The sequence below is a fragment of the Plutella xylostella genome, chromosome 7, assembly GCF_932276165.1.
Source record: "Plutella xylostella chromosome 7, ilPluXylo3.1, whole genome shotgun sequence".
In the NCBI taxonomy this organism is placed as follows: Eukaryota; Metazoa; Arthropoda; class Insecta; order Lepidoptera; family Plutellidae; genus Plutella; species Plutella xylostella.
This window is the reverse complement of record NC_063987.1, coordinates 8311791-8332097: the sequence shown is the minus strand read 5'-3', so window position 1 is coordinate 8332097 and position 20307 is coordinate 8311791. Positions and strand designations below refer to the sequence as shown.

Genomic DNA, 20307 nt, shown 5'->3' with positions numbered 1-20307 from the left:
CTGATTTTCAGTGACATGTCCATATAAGGAAATTTGATAATCTGTGTAGATTGTTAATAATCGAGTGAATTATTCGATTTAAAACGATTTTTAGAATTACATCACTATCGTCTATCGAGTCTCTGGTTCAGATGCTCTATATTGTCTATGAAAAAAATGCGCGCGTGCGTTCGAAAATCGTATTCTTTTCAACTTCCATCAAAAAAGTCCTCTTTTTATTGAACTGTCAAGCGAAGTGCTGAGCTTGCATCATGTGATGAAAAAAAACCGTGATTTTAGTTAATAATCCTTGGTTTAAAGCTGTAATTATACGTGTTAATTAAACGAGAATATCCATGCTTACGCCTGAAATACTAAACAGCTGCTTTAATTACGGGAAAATGGTGTAAATCGTGCATTTCTTTGACACTCTCATCCACGTGGTGGTCGTGAATGTCAGTTGCGGTCGACGTGTTAATTTCGTGCTTTACAACTTTTTTACTGAAACTGGACCGTATAGAGGATTTTATCTAAATAATGGAGACCAGCATGTCGAGACTCAACTTGTCCAGCGTCAGGAGCCAGGCCCCGACAGATGCCACGGGCATGACTGACACAACAGCTGATTCGATTGTGGAAGCCACTACGAATGTAAGATGTTTTTCCTATTAATTTCTTTAAACATAGTATAGTCCGTTTCCTAAATATTACACTGTAGCGAGCACACAAATATCTCATAAGATTGAACATAAATGTTTGTTATTAATTTGTCTTGCATTATAAAAAAAACAATTATTACAGTAAGTATTGAAACTAAAAACCTACCTATTTCAATACAGAATCCCAAGCATGTAAACAACATTTCAGAGCCATGCAGGTTTACATAAATATCTTCTGAGAAGATAATTTCAGTATTGTTACTGCTTATTCTTGCACTATTCTTATTATCACATTTTCTTAAGTAATGTAATTTAGTACATAATTTACTATGACTATTCCCTTATCCATCCAGTGGTGAATGTTTTTGGATCATGATGATGATTGAGCTGCTGACTGCTATGTCATAGACCCCCTCATCCTTTTATTTATTTATAATTTTGTTGCATTATCATTGCATCATGTTTTATTCTGCCCCCACTCTAAATAATCCTTCACAGAGAATGCAGAGTGCATGCTATTTGATCTGAAGTGGGTAATGATGTATTGTCCAGTTTATTGAATATTGTCTTTTTGTTTCTCCTGATATCTTGTTTTGGTTTCACTTCAGTGTTGTGAGTACATTGTTACAAATACCATGGATATCTCTATGGAAAAGGTATTAATAATAATATATAAAGGAAGACTGGCATTGCATTTGCCATAATATGATGCAATAAATGTTTTGATTTTCTATTTATTTTATTTTATTTTTATTTGTTTATTTTAAGATCAACAAACAGTAGTACAGTGTATGTTACAAATCATGGCATTAAAACATTATGGTATTAAATCAATGTACTACCAACACAGTTAACCACGGATTACAAAAATAGTATTTTATGATTTAAACAAATATTATTTAGCTTATTTAAAAACAATAAAAATAATAAACTAACTTAAAATTATAAATGGGACACGTAAAACAATAGACAAAAACAATTATCTAACAATGATAAAACATATTATTAAGTACATATTTGTAAAAATCTATATAAAAATATAAAAATATATACCTGTATACAAAGCAATTATAATATGTGATAGTTAGATATTATTAAGTACTAGGTATTGTAAACAATATTGTATATTGTATGTATATAAACGGTATAATAATAATTATATTACGGTAAATTTTCAAGAATATGAATGATATGTCTCCTATAACTACTTGGTTTACTTGATAGGATGTCGATACCACCAAACAATTTATTGTACGAATTACATAGGCGATTAAATGGCTCACGTTTGCCAGCGTTAGTACGGGCTGTGGTCGTAGCGAAAAGCTGATAGGGATGTGCAGCCCGCGCGGGCGTCGCACGGCCGGGCACGCGGTAGCAGAGCTTATTGTTCAGAGCAATACAGTCATATTTAGAGTGACAAAGGTCATACAGAAACATGGCGTCTAGTAGTGTGCGTCGATGCTCAAGGGATAAGATTGAGTAATTACTAAGTAGCATTAAGTATGAAATTTTAGAGCGAAAACATCGATAGTGTATTGATCGAAGGAACTTTTTCTGCACCATTTCGATGGATGTGTTGTATTTATCGTAAAAAGGATTCCATACAGCGACTGCATATTCGAGCTGTGATCTTATGAGAGACTTGTACAAGTGGAGAAATGTGTGTGGTTTTTTGAAATGTTTACTGGATCTCATGACGAAACCGAACATCTTGAAGGCTTTATTTATTATTGTTTCTATGTGAATGTCTAGGTGAAGTTTACTGTCCAGTATGACTCCAAGGTCTCTGATTGAATCAACCCTTGCGATGGGAGTGTCACCGAAGAGGTATGAGAATTTGATTTTATTAATTTTTTTGGTGAAACTGATTACTTTACACTTATTTATACTTAGTTCTAGTTTGTTGTCGTGGCAGTAATCAGAGAATCTGTTCAAGTCCTGCTGGAATGCAACTAGATCAGTATCATGTTCGACAATATGGTAGATTTTTAAGTCATCTGCATATAACAAGTATTTACAGAACTTAAAGCATTTATGTACATCGTTTATGAATAAAACAAAAAGCAGAGGTCCCAAAATAGAGCCTTGCGGTACTCCTGAGCTGATCCTTACTGGCTTTGATTCATACCCGTTAATTACTACTCTTTGAGAACGATTGGTAATGTATGACTTAAACCATCTCCAGAGATTACCTCGTATGCCATTAAAGGCTATTTTATCTAGTAAAATTTTATGGTCCACTCTGTCGAAGGCTTTACGAAAGTCTGTGTAGATGCTGTCGATCTGTTTATTTTTATCTATACCTTCGAATAGATAGGAGGTATAAACTAGGAGATTTGTCACAGTGGAGCGTTTTTGAACAAAGCCATGTTGTTCAGGCAATATATTATTATGCAAAACTGGGTATATTATGTTATGTACAAGCCTTTCAAAAAGCTTCGACAGAGCAGACAATATTGAAATAGGCCTATACTTGTCTACTTGATCTTTTGGTCCATCTTTGTGAACTGGTGTTATATTTGCCACCTTCCAGATACTTGGAAAAATACCCTCAATCAGACATTTATTATATAAAATATGTAAGGGTATGGAAATAGTGTCTGCGGTCTGTTTCAAAAATATTGGGTGTATTCCATCAGAACCAGAGCCTTTAGTTAAATCCAGCTGCTTTAGTTGAGTGACTATATCATGACAGGGAATGTGTATTTGATTTAATGTGTCCTTGACATCATACCTGTCAATATCAACTATACTATTTATAGTATAATCGTCTGACAAGCTAGAAGGCTCGAAAACAGAGAGGAAGAACTCGGAGAATAGTTCGCATATCTTTTCAGGCTCATTAGATAGGGTGTCTTTGTATTGTACTGTGCTAGGAATATCAGATTTTCCTTTAAGGTTAGAGATGTAGGTCCAAAAGTGCTTTACGTTATCCCGAATGCTGTCCTCAACACAATTCATGTACTTCTTATAGCATATCTCAGACTCATGCTTAAATCTTTTACGATACAAGGAAAATATCTCATAGTCCGACTGGTTTTGAAATTTTTTCCACTTGATCCAGCTTTTTGTTTTGTTTTTGTGGATATGAATAAGTGATCGAGTAAACCAAATGGGGTACGTGCAATTTTTAGCCGGTTTCAATGGTACATGTTTTTTTATTATATTGTAAATATGTTCATAAAAAATATTCACTGCTGTTTCAGCGGGTTGTTGTTGTAATAGATTTGCCCAATCAATACCAGAAATATCTTTGTTAACGACAGTATAATCCGCTTTATTAAAGCAATACTTATAGCTTGGTTGACGAGGAATTGAACTCAGATTTTTTATTTTAAATAACATGTAGAATGGAGGGTGAAATTTATCCGGAGGTACAAGTGGTACCGGGACGGGGAAGCAGGATGACTCGACTTCACGGACCAATACCAAATCCAAAATTCTACGATTTATATTTCTGAGTTTATTGATCTGGCGATCTATGTATATGAAACTAGATTTATCAATCCTACAAATTTCAAGATTTTAAACAGATATGTCTAGAAATCTTAAAGATTCCCTAAACAAATGATGAAGAAAGTTAAGGATTGATTATTTAAGAGTATGAGAAAAAAAAATGTATTTTTTAAATTCTTTAAACAATGGTGACCAATAGACACTCCTTGCGGTCTTTATGTTAGTAATTTTACTATAATATTATATTTGTCATTTACAGAGCCTCACCAACTCCGATGATGATTGCAACTGTGAATACAAAGATGACATTTGGAACCATTTACTGGAACAGGAAGCTGAAAAGCCAACATTACACCTTCAATCACCCCAGGTAATTAATCAACCAAATGGTGTAGTGGTTAGTGAGCTTGACTACAATGCCTTATCCTGGGTTTGATTACTGCCCATGGCAGATAGATAGATAGAATATTCTTTATTTGTACACATAAAAGAAACTTACAAAAACTTAAATACTAACAAATATGTACAAAAATGGCGGTCTTATCGCTTAAAGCGATTTTTTCAAGACAACCTTAGGGTTTTCCCACTCCCGGCCACACCACCTATTTTACTTTTACTCATTCCAACATGACTTACCCTTAATAAATTCAGTCAGATAAATTTCCTTCAAACAATTTTACATCCAGGTCGTTTTGTACTAAAATAGCAATAACTTTTTTGTTAATTGAAACAATAGAAACGTTTCATACCATTTTGGAAACTACATTAAATGAACAATCTTTTCAAATAAGGTGCCAGGTTCGCGTGGTATATTTTTTTTACAGTATGTAGAGTCAAAGTTGTTTATAAAAAAATACGATTACCTTTTATGACTTTGAAAATCGTGTTTTTTTTAAACATACAGCATTACTCGATATTTTTTTTGACTGCGATCAATAGCAGGGCTATACAGGGTGATGCAACACCAAACAAATTCTAACAATATGGATTTTTGTACCGGCGGCACACAAAAAACTGATCCAAGGTGTCGATTTTCAGGAAATTTACAAAAGTGTCAATATCTCGAAAATTATCAAGTTTTTACTAAGGTCATATTGTGATATTCTGGCCTCTCATGAGGTGACCTATCAGCCCTTTAAGGGATGACGTTGACTTTTGGGATTTTGATATTGTTTATGAAATGTCCTCATATATTATTGATCACTACCAAACTACACTGTCCATAAAAAAAATTATCTGAGATACTGTAACGAGAAGTATGTCAAGTTTTTGTATTTATTTGTTTCTTTATTGCACAAATATTAGGGAAGTCCTATCAGGGAATTGGCTGGCGTCCTACATTATAGCTTAGAACAGCACTTAAAGCATTTTTATTTGTAGTTGTGTTTAGGCATAAAGCATTTTTAAGCTTTAAACTAAAGCTATAAAGTGGACTATCACCCTATTCCCATATAGAACACATCAAAAATGTAAGGTATGTAAAAAGAGGTGATTAATTATTTACATACTTAATTTGTTAGATAAACTTTATCTATAAATGTAAGACATTGTAATTTACATAATCTATGCAAGAACTGTGTTGCCATGCGGCATGTTAAGTAACTGATAATCAGTATCAAGGTTACAGCACTTAATTGCGCCTCTTACAAAACCAACAACAGCTGTTTCCACTTAGTTAAAAAAATATTTTATCACAATGAAAGTCAAGATCTCCCTAGGGAGATTATATTGCACTTTGCATTACCTGGGGACCATAAACATTCTCTAAATCACAAATTATTCTCGACAAACAGTTCCATATTAAAGCCCCCTCCATACTATCTACGACAGGTTTGGCTCGGGTCTCGACAAAACTATTCACTATTAAAAATACTGGGGAGCTCTACCAAATAGGACCTCTAAACTCTCGTATTTGCTACATCTCGTGTAGTTTTGTCGGGCGTCTGGAGTGCTTGACACTTAAAAGCAATAAAAAAGTTCCAGTGACATTATTGAACGCCAATAGCAGGTTAAACTTATTCATTGTCCCGCATGAGTGTATATGTGACAAATCTTCCAACAAACACTGTAGAAAAACCCCTCAAAACTCCACAAAAACCCCTCCATTTCCCCCGCAGCTAGAGTTCCGCGGCGCCCTAGTCCAGCAGCTCCGGGATGTCTCCAAGAAGCTGGGTCTGAGCGTGGGAACCCTCCACTCTGCTGTGCATCTACTCGACCTCTTCATGGACGCTCACCGGCTGCGCGCCGACCGACTCACGCATGTGGCGCTGGCCTGCCTGAGCTTAGCTGGTATGTAAAGATAAAGATAAAGATACATTTATACGACACATAGACAGCAACTATCGAGCTGCGTACAGACCGGCCCAACGAACGCCCAACGATGGATAGTTATCATACATAATACAGAGCATATTGCAGCAACGAAGGTCAACGAAACCCGAAGGTCAACGAAACCCGTTCGTTGGCGTTCGTTTGGCCGGTCAGTACGCAGCTTCAGAAGAACGGGGCCACGGGTTTGAATCCCGCCCCAGCAGACTCCAGTAGCATGGGGAGCAATTTGTATATTGTAAAATTAATAATTCGTTGAGACGACCGAATGGCGTAGTGGTTAGTGACCCTGACTACTGAGCCGAAGGTCCCGGGTTCGATTCCCGGCTGGGGCAGATATTTGTTTAAACACAGACATTTGTTCTCGGGTCTTGGATGTGCCCGTAAAATGACAATAGGCCCGCCCCCTATTACATTGGGACAAACATAACAACACTGGCGAAAAGTGGGTGCAGCAATGCAATTCTGCCTACCCCGCAAGGGAGTACATTAGTACAAGGCGTGAATGTTTAATTATTTTTTTTATAATTCGTAAAATTTGTCTGTTTCTTTCTCAGCTAAAAGCGAAGAGAAGCTCAGCCGCGCGCCCACGCTGAAGACGCTCAGCCGGGCGAGCGGCGCGGAGCTGTGCGGGGCCACGCTCCGGCAGCTCGAGTGGATGGTGGGCCAGCACGCGCGCTGGAGGCTGCTCAGTGAGTTTAACACTTAACTACTACTCGTGCGAATTAGCTGTGCAACTGGCCAGCAAGAACCGGGGGTCACGCCTCGGGTGCGCCAAAGCTAGTTAATATTACCTCAGGTTTTTGTCAGTCAGGTTCACAGTTAATTCGCACGAGTAGTAGTTACGCGCAGTTCGTTTTTCCCCACGGGAATAAGATGTTTTCCCGTAGTCAAACCAGCCTATGTGTCAATCCAGGATGTCAGCTTACTCCATACCAAATTTCTTTTAAATCGGTTCAGCCATTTACCTATTTTACCTATAAATTACTAGCGTAAAGGCTTTTTTAAGCAAAATATTCAAGCTTCCTATTAAAATCATTATTCACAACATTTTCTCTCCTCTCCGCAGCGCCCACCCCCGTGAGTTTCGCATCGCTCCTAGCCCAGTACGTGGTGACGGACGCCGACCTCACGACCAGACATCCCAAGTTCGTGCGCCGGTTCAAACGAGACGGGGCAAGGCTGCTTGAAGCTTATCTCGACTTGACCCTGTCTGGTGAGTGAAGGAATAATCTAGATCTATAAATAAATATGGTTTCTTTAGAAATAAGGAATTTAACCCTTAACCAGGCTTAGCAACTTCAAAATTTTCATTGCTTTTAGCTCGTAACTACAGTTCATGGTGCAGGCACTTACACCCCTACAGGAATAAAATAATGTAGAATATTCCTATCTAACCTCGAAAATATAATTCAGGTTTTGAATTTTGAATCGATTCTATAAAGATGAAAACCTCAAATCTATTTTCGATGACACCGAAGATATAGCGATATTTTTCTATTACTAAACAACAAACAAACACTCACGCCTTGTACTAATGTACTCCCTTGCGGGGTAGGCAGAGGTGCATTGCTGCACCCACTTTTCGCCAGAGCGTTATGTTAGTCCCAATGTAATAGGGGGCGGGCCTATTGCCATTTTACGGGCACATCCAAGACCTGAGAACAAATATCTGTGTTTAAACAAATATCTGCCCCAGCCGGGAATGGAACCCGGGACCATCGGCTCAGTAGTCAGGGTCACTAACCACTACGCCATTCGGCCGTCTTGTCTATTACTATGCCTGTTAATAAACCCTTCTCTCCACAGACGTGCGTCTCAAGCTGGTGTCGAGCGTGGCGGTGGGCGCGGCGTGCGTGGCGTGTGCCCGCGCCGAGCTCGGCCTCCGTGCGTGCCCCGCGGCCCTGCCGCCGCGCGCGCGGGCTCAGCCGCTGGTGCCTGTCGCGAGACTGCTGCAGCGGTACGTGTTACTGATACATATTTATAATATAGAATAATTATTAATTGCAATGAAACAACCGACCGTATAATTCGACTTGGCGCTTTATTACTAAAAACCATAGAGCACGACCATAGACTATAGAGGTGTTACCATAGAGTATAGAGGGCAAGTTGCAACGTGCCAGTGCTACATCTACTCAGAGTACACGACAAACACATCAGTTACACTACCCTACTACCCATACATTAGCATTACATGTATAATATGTCGGAACATGTCACACACGGCCATCCGACCCCAAACTAGGCAGAATCTGTGATATGTGTGTCGCACAGCCGCTGGTGCCTGTAGCTCGGCTGTTGCAGCGGTACGTGTTACACTACCCTACTACCCATACATTAGCAATTTACACATTATATGTATAATACTAGCTGTTCCCGCGCGCTTCGCTTCGCCTTATAAAGTTTTCCCGTGGGAATTCCGGGATAAAAAGTAGAAAAGAAAAAAATAAAGAAAGAAAAAGATTTTATTTGGTGCTGCACAAATACACCGAAAAATACAACACAAAAAAAAACATATAGGTACAACAAAACATCAGATAGGTACAATTTGAATATAAAATTAATAAAACCAAAAAAGAAAAAAAAATACATAAAAATAAAAATTAAACTAAATTCCTAAAAATAAAAATAACTTAAATATTGGCCAGCCTGTGTAGATGGTGCATCAGCGCAGCGCCAAAAAGGCCCCGAGCTCAGCAATTGCTGCAAGTACATAATGTACCTGCAGCGCTGATTTTCAGCAGGGACCCTTTATGTGACTCACGGAAACTACAAATCGAGACTTTACCCAATATAAAATAAATGTAATAAATAAGAAACAGTAATTAAGTAACGAATACTATACATACCTACATAGACAATATAACATAATACAATACAAGTATAATAATACATAATACAATACAATAAATACAATATAAGTCATATTCAAGTGCTGAAATTTTAAATAGATTTTTGCATATTCAGCAGGTAACCTTTAAGTTGGCACTTAAAGGTATTTATGTACCTACCATGTAGCCTTTTTAAAGGAGGGGGGAGGTCATTCCAGCACTTGGACGCCGCATATCTGAAACTGCCTCGAAAGGCGGCTGATCGATGCGGTGGCACGGACAAGCGGACCTTATACTTGTATGAATTGAACGACCATTGCAGTTTTTCATACAAGTATTTTGGGGTCTCACGCTTGACCACACCAAACAACAACGTTGCAAGGTGCAATCGTCTTCGTGCCGCCATTTTGAGCAGATTAGCGTTGTTCAGATACGGCGTCACGTGCGTCCTGGGGGGGATACGGAAGCAGAAGCGCGCACACGCATTCTGAACTCTCTGCACCAGCCGTTCAGATCTACCGAGGAGGCACCCACCATAGACCACGTCGCAGTAGTTCAGTCTGGACAACACCAGTGACTCACACAATTTGATCCGCATTTCGACACTGAGGTAGTCCCGTATTCTGTACAGTACTTTGAGCCGGTAGAAACAGCTACTTACCACCCCTACAATATGGTCCTCGAATTTCAACTGTCCATCCATTAGTAAACCCAAGTTCCTAGCTTGAGCAACCCGCTCTATTGGCACATTACGTACCTGGATAGTAGTAGCCGACAGTTGCTCAATCGTTCTCGTTCGCTGGAGACTTGTTCCGAAGACCAGGAACTTGGATTTACCTGGATTTAGCAGTAAGCAATTCTTTTCGGACCATTGCACAACCCTTTCCAGATCAGCATTTATCCTCCGCGTGGTCTCCAAAATATTTTGAGGATCACACGAAAGATAAAGCTGCAGGTCATCGGCATAGAGGTGATAGCGACAATGTTCCACCGACGATAAAATGTCAGCACTGTACAGAATAAATAAAAGTGGTCCCAATATTGAGCCCTGCGGGACTCCTCTGGTCAGCGGACGCGGTGTGGATAGTATAGTGCTGCCATCTGCCTTACGTAGACCTACAACCTGTGAGCGGTTTGATAGATAGCTACCAAACCACTGCACTGATGCCTGATCGATCCCATAGTACGTCATTTTAGATAATAGAAGGGACACATTCAAGCAGTCGAAGGCCCTGGAGAAGTCGAGGAGGACAAGTATTGTACTCCGACCTTTCTCCTGTTCCGCAAGCACATTGTCCACTACATCTAGCAGCGCTGTGGCTGTGCTGCGACCGCTGCGGAAGCCGGACTGCAAATTTGGAAGAATTCCCGCAGCCTCCAGGTACCGCGACAGCTGATCATGCACTACCCTTTCTATTATCTTCGACGTACACGGCAGGATACTTACCGGTCTTAGGTCAGAGAGTTGCGAAGGATTCGGCTTCTTTGGGAAAGGGGAGACTTTGGCAATCTTCCAATCGTCGGGAAAAGTCTTTGTCAGTATGCTTTTGTTAACTATAGTCAAAATTATGTCAATAGTTCGTGTCAATGTCATTTCTACCATGTCTATCGAAATCAAGTCCATTCCCTTGGCCGCTGTTTTAATTCGTATCACTGCTTTGTGAACTTGTTCCGCTGTAACAGTCGTAAGTCCAAATGTCTTGTCTGAGTGTCTGTTCGTGGTAAAGTATTCTAAGTCTGATGCAGATACATCATTATTACCTGGTACGTCTAGAAAATGTCTATTAATTTCGTCCGGATCATTGCAATGTGTCGGAATATCATTGTCCTGTTTAGTCGGTAGTACAGTCTTTTTTAAGTTTTTCCACAATGTCTTAGAGTCATGAGCGTATTTATTGACATTCTGTTCAAAAAACACTTTTTTTTTCAAAATATAACGCAACATTTACTTGGTGTTTTAAGTCTTTATAGTACTGTCTTTTTGCGTCAGTTTTAGTCTTTCTGTAAGCGTCGTAAGCGTCGTCACGTAACTGCATCATGAATTTTATATTGTCAGTGATCCATGGATGTGGTGTCTCTCTCACTACGATCGTCTTTTCTGGCGCGTGCAGGTCAAAGAGACTTATGATCGATTGATTGAGACACCTCACCATTTCACTAACATCGTCCATTCTGTTTATTTGGTCCCAGTCAATCAAATCTAAGTCTTTATTAAACTGTTCAATGTCTATATCCCTAATTGGTCTGTAAGTAATAGTTCTAGGTTTGATCTTTGTCTTTTTAATGTCAAGAGTTATAGTAACAAAAGCATGTCGTCCCAAGGGTCGCTTGTATGTTACATTAACATCTCGCACCTTAGCGTCTGTACATATTAGGTCAATTGTCGTCTGGCTGGTTTCTGTAAAATGCGTGGGCTCCCGTACGTGTTGTGTTAAATTAAGCGTATGTAGAAAAGTTTCAAGTGACTTAAAAGATGCACAGTTAGTCTTTGAAAAGTCTATGTTAAAGTCACCTAATAAAACAATCCTGTCATAGTCATTAAAAGAAGTCATGGAGTCTGTAATTGCGTCTAGAAATAAGTCAACGTTTACCCAGTCTGGTCTGTAAGCTGTGCCTATTATTATCTTTTTCCCATTTACATTCATTTTAATCCACATTTGCTCGACGGTAGTAGCGGGGGGGTGTGGTAGGGTGCGGGCGGAGAGGCCCTGCCGCACAAAGAATCCCACGCCTCCGCCCCGCGAGCGCAGTCGCCTCGGCCGCGCCACGTGACGCAGTCGATAGCCGGCTACTCGCGGAGCGCGGCCCTCCTCGCCGTCACGCAACCACGTCTCATTTATCGCCACCACGTCTGCTAAAGAGTTGTGTATAGTCACAGTCAGTTCGTCGTGTCCAGTACCAAGAGAACCTGCATTAAACAGACCAACCTTAAAGTAATTTGTTTTAATCATAAGTATATGATAAGAAGTGCCAATGCAAGGAATACGGAAATGTGAAGGGATAAAGGCAAACACGTAAGTAAACAATCGCTAACCTATGCCTAAATCTTTCAGCTAATAAATATGGAATATTCAGACTACAATAACAATAAACCGATATAAATAATATGTTGAAAGTGCAATAATAGTTTCGTAACCAAATAAAAGTGATACAATAATTTATAAATCTATACCTATATTTGTCGTTCCAGCGAGTACACAACGAGGTTTGCAGCCAGCAGCCTGAACCCGAGGCCATTCCACCCGCCCCACCGATGCTCCACTGCCTCTTTATGTGTCTGACTAATAGAGTGATCATAAATTTAAGGTAAGCTAATACATTATTTACACAACCTGTATACAAATTATTGTGACAAAAATTGCAAAGTTTCTCTGACTCAATATTATTTTTCTTACATTTCAGATTATCCATAACAGCATTGAGGCAACAGAGCATGACCATTAGATAACACGAACACATACAGAAGAAAATAATATAACAGAAGAATAATTTACAAAGTGGAGCGAACTGGTTCCTCTCCAAAAATATTAATTAGGTCGTTTGCGCATCTGATTCTAGAAGCCGGTTTGCCTTCGGCTTGGCGTACAAACACACGACCATCTTTTGTCCATACGAATCGCCACGAAAACCGCTTACACAGATCTCTTGCTTTACCAAACAGTTGCCTATTTAGCTTTGTAAGTCTCTCATTTAAGTAGAACCTCTTTGGTTCTCCTTCGAGGCCCATGTCGGCTGTGGTGAGGCCGCGGCGCACGCGCATGGCGCGCAGCAGCTCGTCCCGGGTGGCGCGGCGCGCGAGGCGCACGGCGAGGGGCCGCGCGCGCGCCGCCGCCGCCGCCGCGCCCTCCGCCGCTCCCGCTGCAGGCCGCAGCGCGCCCACCCGCACGGCGCTCACGATGTCGCGCTCGTCGACGGTCATGCCCAGCTTCAACGCAATCACTGACACGAGATGGATTGGGTTCTCGGATTTAGTCTCGGGTATGTGAGATATTTGGATGTCATTACCCAGTAAATCTTGATCGCGATCGTGCAATTCCATTTTTAAATCCTCTATGGCTTGCTCGAGGCTTTCTATCGCAGGAGATTTATTGCTGGAGTAATTGGTCTCCATGGCTTCCACTCTCTTTTCCATGTCCTCCAGTCGTTTATTGCATGCAAAGATCGCGGCCTTGAAGCTAGAAATTTCTTCTCTTAATTCCTTAAATTCGCCGCTCACTCCCCGTATCTCGTTACTGCAATGCGTTTTGAGAGATCCCAGTTCCTCTCTGAACGATCTTATCTCCAGCGCAAGGTCAACGTGGAACTCTAAAGTTGCATTATTTGCCGTGCTATTCATTACAGCCTCATCTCCCGCCTCGCCATGAGCACCTGTTATAATCTCGCCAGATGCGGATAAATTTGTATTGCGTGAAACTGCAGCTCCTTTCACTGGTGTGTCATCATAGTTGCTTTGCCTACGCTTGCGCTTACAGCTGAGGCAAGCCCAGTCAGCGGCAACCACGACTCCTTCCAGCACTCCCGCGCATTCGCGGTGAAATGTTCCGGAGCAAATTCCGCAAACAACGCCATCTATGGCCGAGTGGAACTTTCCGCAGTTAGTGCACTTGTTAGCCATGATATTGTATAATGTAGTGCAACTTCAAAGTTCTCAGTTAGTCTACTAGATGGCGCTCTTGTTTGACAAGTGACAGCAAACAGGGAGACAGCTGTCTAACAGCTGATTTTTAAACAGCTGACCGCTATTGTAAACAAAAAACACGGGGTAGAACTACCAAAATACACTGGCCACCAATCTAATTTTCACTGAATTTGCACTTAAAACACAGTTTTATCTCAATGTATATAGTGAATAAGTCGTGTTATATGTTATAGTTTAACTTCCCGCTAAGTATATTAAAGGATGTTTACTTTTAACACTGTTTTTTATTTAAATTCTTAACACAGATTTCACTAGCAACTGCCTCGAATCGCGTCCGTGACGTCATCAGTAGCCTATGTTCTTTCCCAGGGTCTAGACCGTATGTATACCAAATTTCATTCAAATCCGTTCAGTAGTTTTGGCGTCAAAGAGTAACAGACAGACAGACAGACAGACACAGTTACTTTCGCATTTATAATATTAGTAAGGATGTCGGAACATGTCACACACGGCCATCCGACCCCAAACTAGGCAGAATCTGTGATATGGGTGTCGGACAGCTGATATTTCTACACAAGTCACAAATACATAAGGCCTGGGTCTCCTATTTACGCCGTGGGTCGCGACCAGCGTCACGCCGTAGGCCGCGTCACGATGCTCACTATAGAAATGTACTGATGCGGTCTCCCTCACACGCCGACGTTGGCGCGTAGACATAAGGAGCATTGTGACGCGGCCTACGGCGGTGACACTTGACGCGACCTACAGAGTAAATAGGAGACCCGGGCCTAACATCACGCCGCGCTGCCGCCGCGCGCGCGCACAGCCGCTGGTGCCTGTAGCGAGACTGCTGCAACGGTGTGTATTAGTGATGTAACGAATGTGTGTTTTTGGACATTCGCGAATGCGAATGCGAATGCGAATATCTGAAATCGACATTCGCGAATGCGAATGCGAATGCGAATATTCAGTTAGTGTTCAAATTTGGCGTTATTTGTATGGTTTGGTTCGTACTGAACGAGGTACGTTCCGTTCTAGGCGCATTCCGAATCAAACTAAACAATACTAGGCGCAATTTTTTTTTTTAACTTTATATATATATAGCTCCGTAACAGTTACGACACATTGCGACTGTGTACAGTTTCTGAGGACGATTTACACGAAACATTTAAATGTATGGCTGTGATTTAGGCCTTATGAAACAACAAGGTGGACCAATAGAAGTCATCCGATGTTGTTTGGCTCTCATTTTTTCTAAATTAAAACTTATTCTGTTATTTGATTATGTTTATTTGAACCTTTACAATTTTATTGGTAAAGTCTAAAAGATGATATCGGCAAAATGGGCGCCATCACAATTGATTGCCATACGGGCTCCTTTTATGGCATTTCTCATCACTCCAGCGAGAACTTCAGGCGAGAGATTCTCGCACTCGCCTTAAGGGCTTCCAGAGACATGGGCTTATTCACATAAACATGGGTCTTTTTGCAGGCAAAAATTACAGTTAAACGAAAAAAGAGGCGTCCCGAAAACTAAATAATACAATTATTCCGCGATCTTGCGGAGTATATCACTCCATGACTTCTGAATTTGTATTCTGCATTTGTCTAGTCCACCAATATCAAAACAAATTTGAAATTGGCGGCCATTTGTACAAATGAGAGCAACTTCCAATAGGGTGATTACTTTTGGCCCACCTTGTATTAACTATTTCTAAAGTTTCATTGCCCAAAAAAAATTATAAATAAATACCAAATGATAAAGTAAGACAGGTAATGTGATTAAGAGGGTAACTTGTAATAAAAGGTTATAGACGAATGGATTTTGATTTTGTTAACCTACCATTATTTTAAAATACTTTTTTCAAATAAGTACTGATATTCGCAAAACATTCGCACAAAATTTTGCGAATGCGAATGCGAATGCGAATATCCAAAAATGTGCGAATATTCGCGAATGCGAATGCGAATATTCGTTACATCACTAGTGTGTATTATAATAATGATAATTAATAATATCCATTTATTTGGGGCATCATTATATTCTATTCTATAAAATAATCTATTCTATCATATCAATAAAAAAATATTTTTTCTTATTAATATACATATGTATAAGTACTTACTTCTTACTCGTAACAAATTTATAAACAAAAACTAACATATACAGGTGTTGTACAAGTGCATGATGCTGCAAACAATGTCTTCCGCATAGCATAAAGTTACTTTAGCGACAATGTTTCTAGAAAAAGAGGTAGCCGTTGTTCCGTCAAACAGTGAGAACCATTATCACAAACTTTTGCCCTTATAATATTGAGTAAGATTGCTTTTTGCGTTGTATTTAAATAGCCATTGTAACACTAGTTAAATATTGAAAATGATGAACAAAGGCCGAAAAGACAAGTGGGAACGGTTGACATGTGCACGGCGTCCCGTCTGGTCGACGCTTGCACTGTCCCTCCACACCGTGTTTATAACAACGAAGCGAATTTCTGACAACAAACCTTACGTTACAACCAAATGCTCAACACACACAGACGGCTGATGTTCGGCTTTTACGTTACAGGATGATGCAGATAGTGAAGTCTCGTGAAAGTGCAACGGATAGCTCTGAAGCGGACCAGGGGTATGGCAGTGCCCGGACGTCCCCTAGCCTCACCCCGTGTGCCTCCCCGCGCCTCCACATCTCCCCGGCCTCCAGCTCATGTAGCTCCTCGTCCCGCAGCCACCTCAACGTAGACTCATCATACCGACACAACCCCATCCCGGAACGAAGAGAAAACAACGAATACTCCATACTCGACCTAGCTAATAACACAACCAACACCGAACAGCCATACACTCTACCTCAGGCCATAGACATAAACTGCCAACGGGTTGATAACCCAACAGATTTCAAGTACAGTAGGGCTCGTAGACTAATTGAAGCTAGTTTTGGAACGGTTGAACCGTCCACTAGTAAGGCTGTGAAACGTGGCTTGGACAGTAGCGTTGAAATGGACCAGAAACGGTACCGTTTGACCACTCAAATGTCTCAGGTAGTTATATGACTTAGGCTGTTCTGTATCTAGTCTTTATTTAATATTGTTTGGTAATGATACGTCGAGTGAACTGTATTTAAATGTGTGTAAGTTTCAGAAATTATTTATTCCAAAGAGCGTCTAGTGATGACAATAATAAGTTAAATACGTAATATGGTTCACTCGAAGTATTTAAGTGTTTAGGGCAAATTATTTTGATTGTTGTTACAATCCAAATGGTTTGTGGTTTTTTTATGTTTCTCAAGTGTAAGTAGGTACTTAACTAAATTTTAATACGCTTCTTCGTTCATAAACTATCTCTTCTTATATGACTGCCAAAATTGTAAAACGTACTTAGTTAGGCATTTAAAAAATGAAAGACTCGCACGTTTGAGAAGTATAATATCATAGGGAAAGTATACATATTTATTCCAAGTAAACGCTGTATTGTATAACAGCTATTATATTGTCATAATTACCCAACTGCCTTAAAATTATAAGCACGATGTTAAAATTCAACTGTCAACTTGCACAATAATATGATGAGTATGTGTGCTATAACATCAATTCATAAAATCATAAATATAATACAAAATATTATATACTCATTATATAAAAGAAAAATATACAAGCAATTTAAATATTGTGCAAGATGGCATAATATTAATATATTTAAAAACGTAAGTACTGTAGCAAAATTATAAAATGTTATTTTTATACGGAAAAAGCTTAGGTAGGTTAGTTAGGAACGAATTAATAAAATGTAGGGTAAACTTAACAGTGGAGGGCCCTATAATAAAAATGAACAATTATTTATGTCCCAGATCTCTTTCAGTCCTTTGCAGCCTACATAGGCCAGCTGTCTAGTTTACCCTATAATGTTTGCTCAGATGGTTAAAGCGGGTGATACATGGAAAATCGACATAAAAAGTGTAAAATAAAACTGGTCCAAATGGGAACGTCAGTTATGAAACTCCACCCTGTATAAAGATAAAGTATGTAAGTTATGATTTGTCGTTTAAAAGCGCTTGGTTGTGAGATAACTTTGTTACTATTTATTGAATAGCTTAAAAATAATTGTGACATGGAATGGAATCTTTTTGTTTGTTTGTTTTTGATTATTTATTTTACTGTTTCTATTTTCTGTATATTTACAACAAGTTGTTTGATTATGAATGAAAGGTTCCGTTCCATTCTTACTGAATTAGTTTAATTTTATCGTTATTTTAACTGTTATCCAAGCAAGGCAAGCCGCATCACTGGAGAGAAAAACAATATTAAAATAAAGTTACCTGTGTGGCATATTGCTTGGGTAAAAGTTTACTAAGTTATTATATAATGAGGTTCATATAAAATACCTAGGTACTTCTGTCACCCAAACATTACTGTGTCATGCTTAAAGTCAAGTTAAAACGCTGTAATGCGCTACGCGGATGTGTTTATAAATATGAGAATTCCCTATCTTCCTATGTCTTCGTAAGTAAAAGACAGTTACCATTTGTCCTGTTTCCTTTTTATTATGTAATTTATGTTTTGATGCGTACAAAAATCAGTATAAGTATGTACTCAATAATCTTAATCTGATTTCATTCCGGCTTTACAGTTGCATGCATTTACTAAAAAATACTAGGATTCTTATGTTTTCTACCACTCTGAGACCTAATAAATGGGTAGGATTTGTACATAAACATAAGCTGGGATACCACATAAATGCATACCTACTATGATAATTCACTTCCATGAATGTTCCACGTACTTATGAGTTTATTTTACCAACGCCATCTATTATTAAGTTCATATTTAAAGAGCTCTAACATGTAGGTACTTCCCGCTATGTTATATTTTCAATAATGTTACTATTAACTACCGCACTTGAATTTACTGGGTAAAAATAAGATTCTATGTCTTCTTTTTACTGAAACCACTGTCCATGACATTATGTTTATTTTTCCACGAATAGAAACATGTACATTATTTCCCTTTTTTAATTGCCATTAAATATGAAATTTAAAATATTTGGTGTCGAATTTTAATGTGCTTTCACAGGGCTATCTTTAAAAGGGCTGAATTTAAAAATACCCTTTATATAACCAATGAGTTCTATTTATAGCAAAACTACTTTAAATAAACAAAACCAAGACCTTTGTTCTGCGTTTTTAATTTCAAATTTATTTGTTTTGGTAATAAATTATGCAAGAAAATGTACACCTACATCTTGAAATAAATGAATACCATAATACCTACTGTACAAACGTTTTTTTTTTATCATAAGTACACACGGCAACGTCAAATGGTTGGCAGGGCACACTAACGTAGTGTATGTGTGCACACTAACGTTGTCTATGTGTGCATAAACGCAGAAATCGGTTTACACACCAGTAACAAACCACACAGACACACACACACACTCACAACAGCACAAACGAGTTTGCGCGTAAGCAAACGCCCGTATACCGTATACCAGCTGTGACATAAAAATATCAACCGGTAGTGTTAGTGAAATAGTTATAAAATTGATGTGAAGCAAAATTTCACTGCCTGTGTCTATACACTTCGTAGCTCATTGGTAGAATGTTAGACTAATGAAACATAGGTCGTGAGTTCGAGTCCACGGATGGTTATTTTTATTTAACTTAATTCAAATTTTGCGTTAATTTAAACGCTGTTGAGTATAAAATTAATATATTTGAAACTGACAAATGACTACAAGCTGCATAGCTGTCGACTATTTCTCTTCGCCAAAAATATATGATTCGTTCTTCATTTGAGAATTAAAACCATTCTACCCTCATACAATATGAATAAACGAAATTTGTTTTTAGTTTTAGTGACAATTCACCTCTGCGTCTGCAAAGTGATTCACTTTGTGATTTATCAATTTAATTAATTACTCTTCGCAGTCACTATGGAAAGACACTTCACCATGTTCAAAAAGGTGGAGATAATCGTATTTATATGAACAAACCATTACAATTAGTGAAATCGCAAGACGTTTAACGGTAAGTAACATAGAATTGCAAATATTTTATTTGACTGTTAGAATATTTGTATTTGTATAAGCTAAGTATTTGTTTTTTTTGTTTGCAGAGGTGAACTGTTGTGAATTATGGGTTCACCGATACGCAGATTCGGGACATGTAGACAGTAGTCGTCTATACGGATGCATCACCACGCCATCGAGAAATCGTAGCTGCACATAGCGCTGATCCGTTCTGCAGCACCCGTTCTACGGCCACAACCAGCCACAACACATAATCTATCCCTACAAACCGTACGGGTTCACTTGCGTGCTGCTGGGTTGCGGTGTCGGAGGCCGACGAAGAATATTGCTCTAACCGATCAGCATCGTCGAAACAGAGTGCGTTTTGCGACTGACTATTTTAAACTTTGAT

The 20307-nt window shown here is 39.2% G+C and overlaps 1 protein-coding gene and 1 long non-coding RNA gene across 3 annotated transcripts; both read left to right on the top strand.

Annotated features, from left to right (window-relative positions):
- Positions 1-163: 163 nt before the first annotated feature.
- Positions 164-17795, top strand: LOC105398328 (cyclin-J). Of its 2 annotated transcripts, none has more exons than XM_038106580.2 (7): positions 164-630; positions 4354-4464; positions 6212-6383; positions 6980-7114; positions 7492-7638; positions 8232-8382; positions 16462-17795. In XM_038106580.2, the coding sequence occupies exons 1-7, from the start codon at positions 517-519 to the stop codon at positions 16943-16945; spliced, it is 1314 nt and encodes a 437-aa protein (XP_037962508.2). In that variant the 5' UTR covers positions 164-516; the 3' UTR covers positions 16946-17795. The 2 variants fall into 2 exon arrangements, with proteins under 2 accessions (XP_037962508.2, XP_037962509.2); XM_038106581.2 differs by lacking the exon at positions 164-630 and adding an exon at positions 1135-1294.
- On the top strand, positions 11250-14242 carry LOC125488766. Its single transcript, XR_007266486.1, has 3 exons — positions 11250-12270; positions 12447-12562; positions 12659-14242. It is a non-coding gene; the product is annotated as an uncharacterized LOC125488766 (long non-coding RNA).
- Positions 17796-20307: the final 2512 nt, after the last annotated feature.

Excerpts from the sequence above, each read along its gene's own strand:
- LOC105398328 (XM_038106580.2), top strand. The coding sequence starts at position 517 with ATGGAGACCAGCATGTCGAGACTCAACTTGTCCAGCGTCAGGAGCCAG. Across the intron at positions 6,384-6,979 it reads GGCCTGCCTGAGCTTAGCTG|CTAAAAGCGAAGAGAAGCTC; the intron begins GTATGTAAAGAT and ends TTTCTTTCTCAG. Across the intron at positions 7,115-7,491 it reads CGCGCGCTGGAGGCTGCTCA|CGCCCACCCCCGTGAGTTTC; the intron begins GTGAGTTTAACA and ends TCCTCTCCGCAG.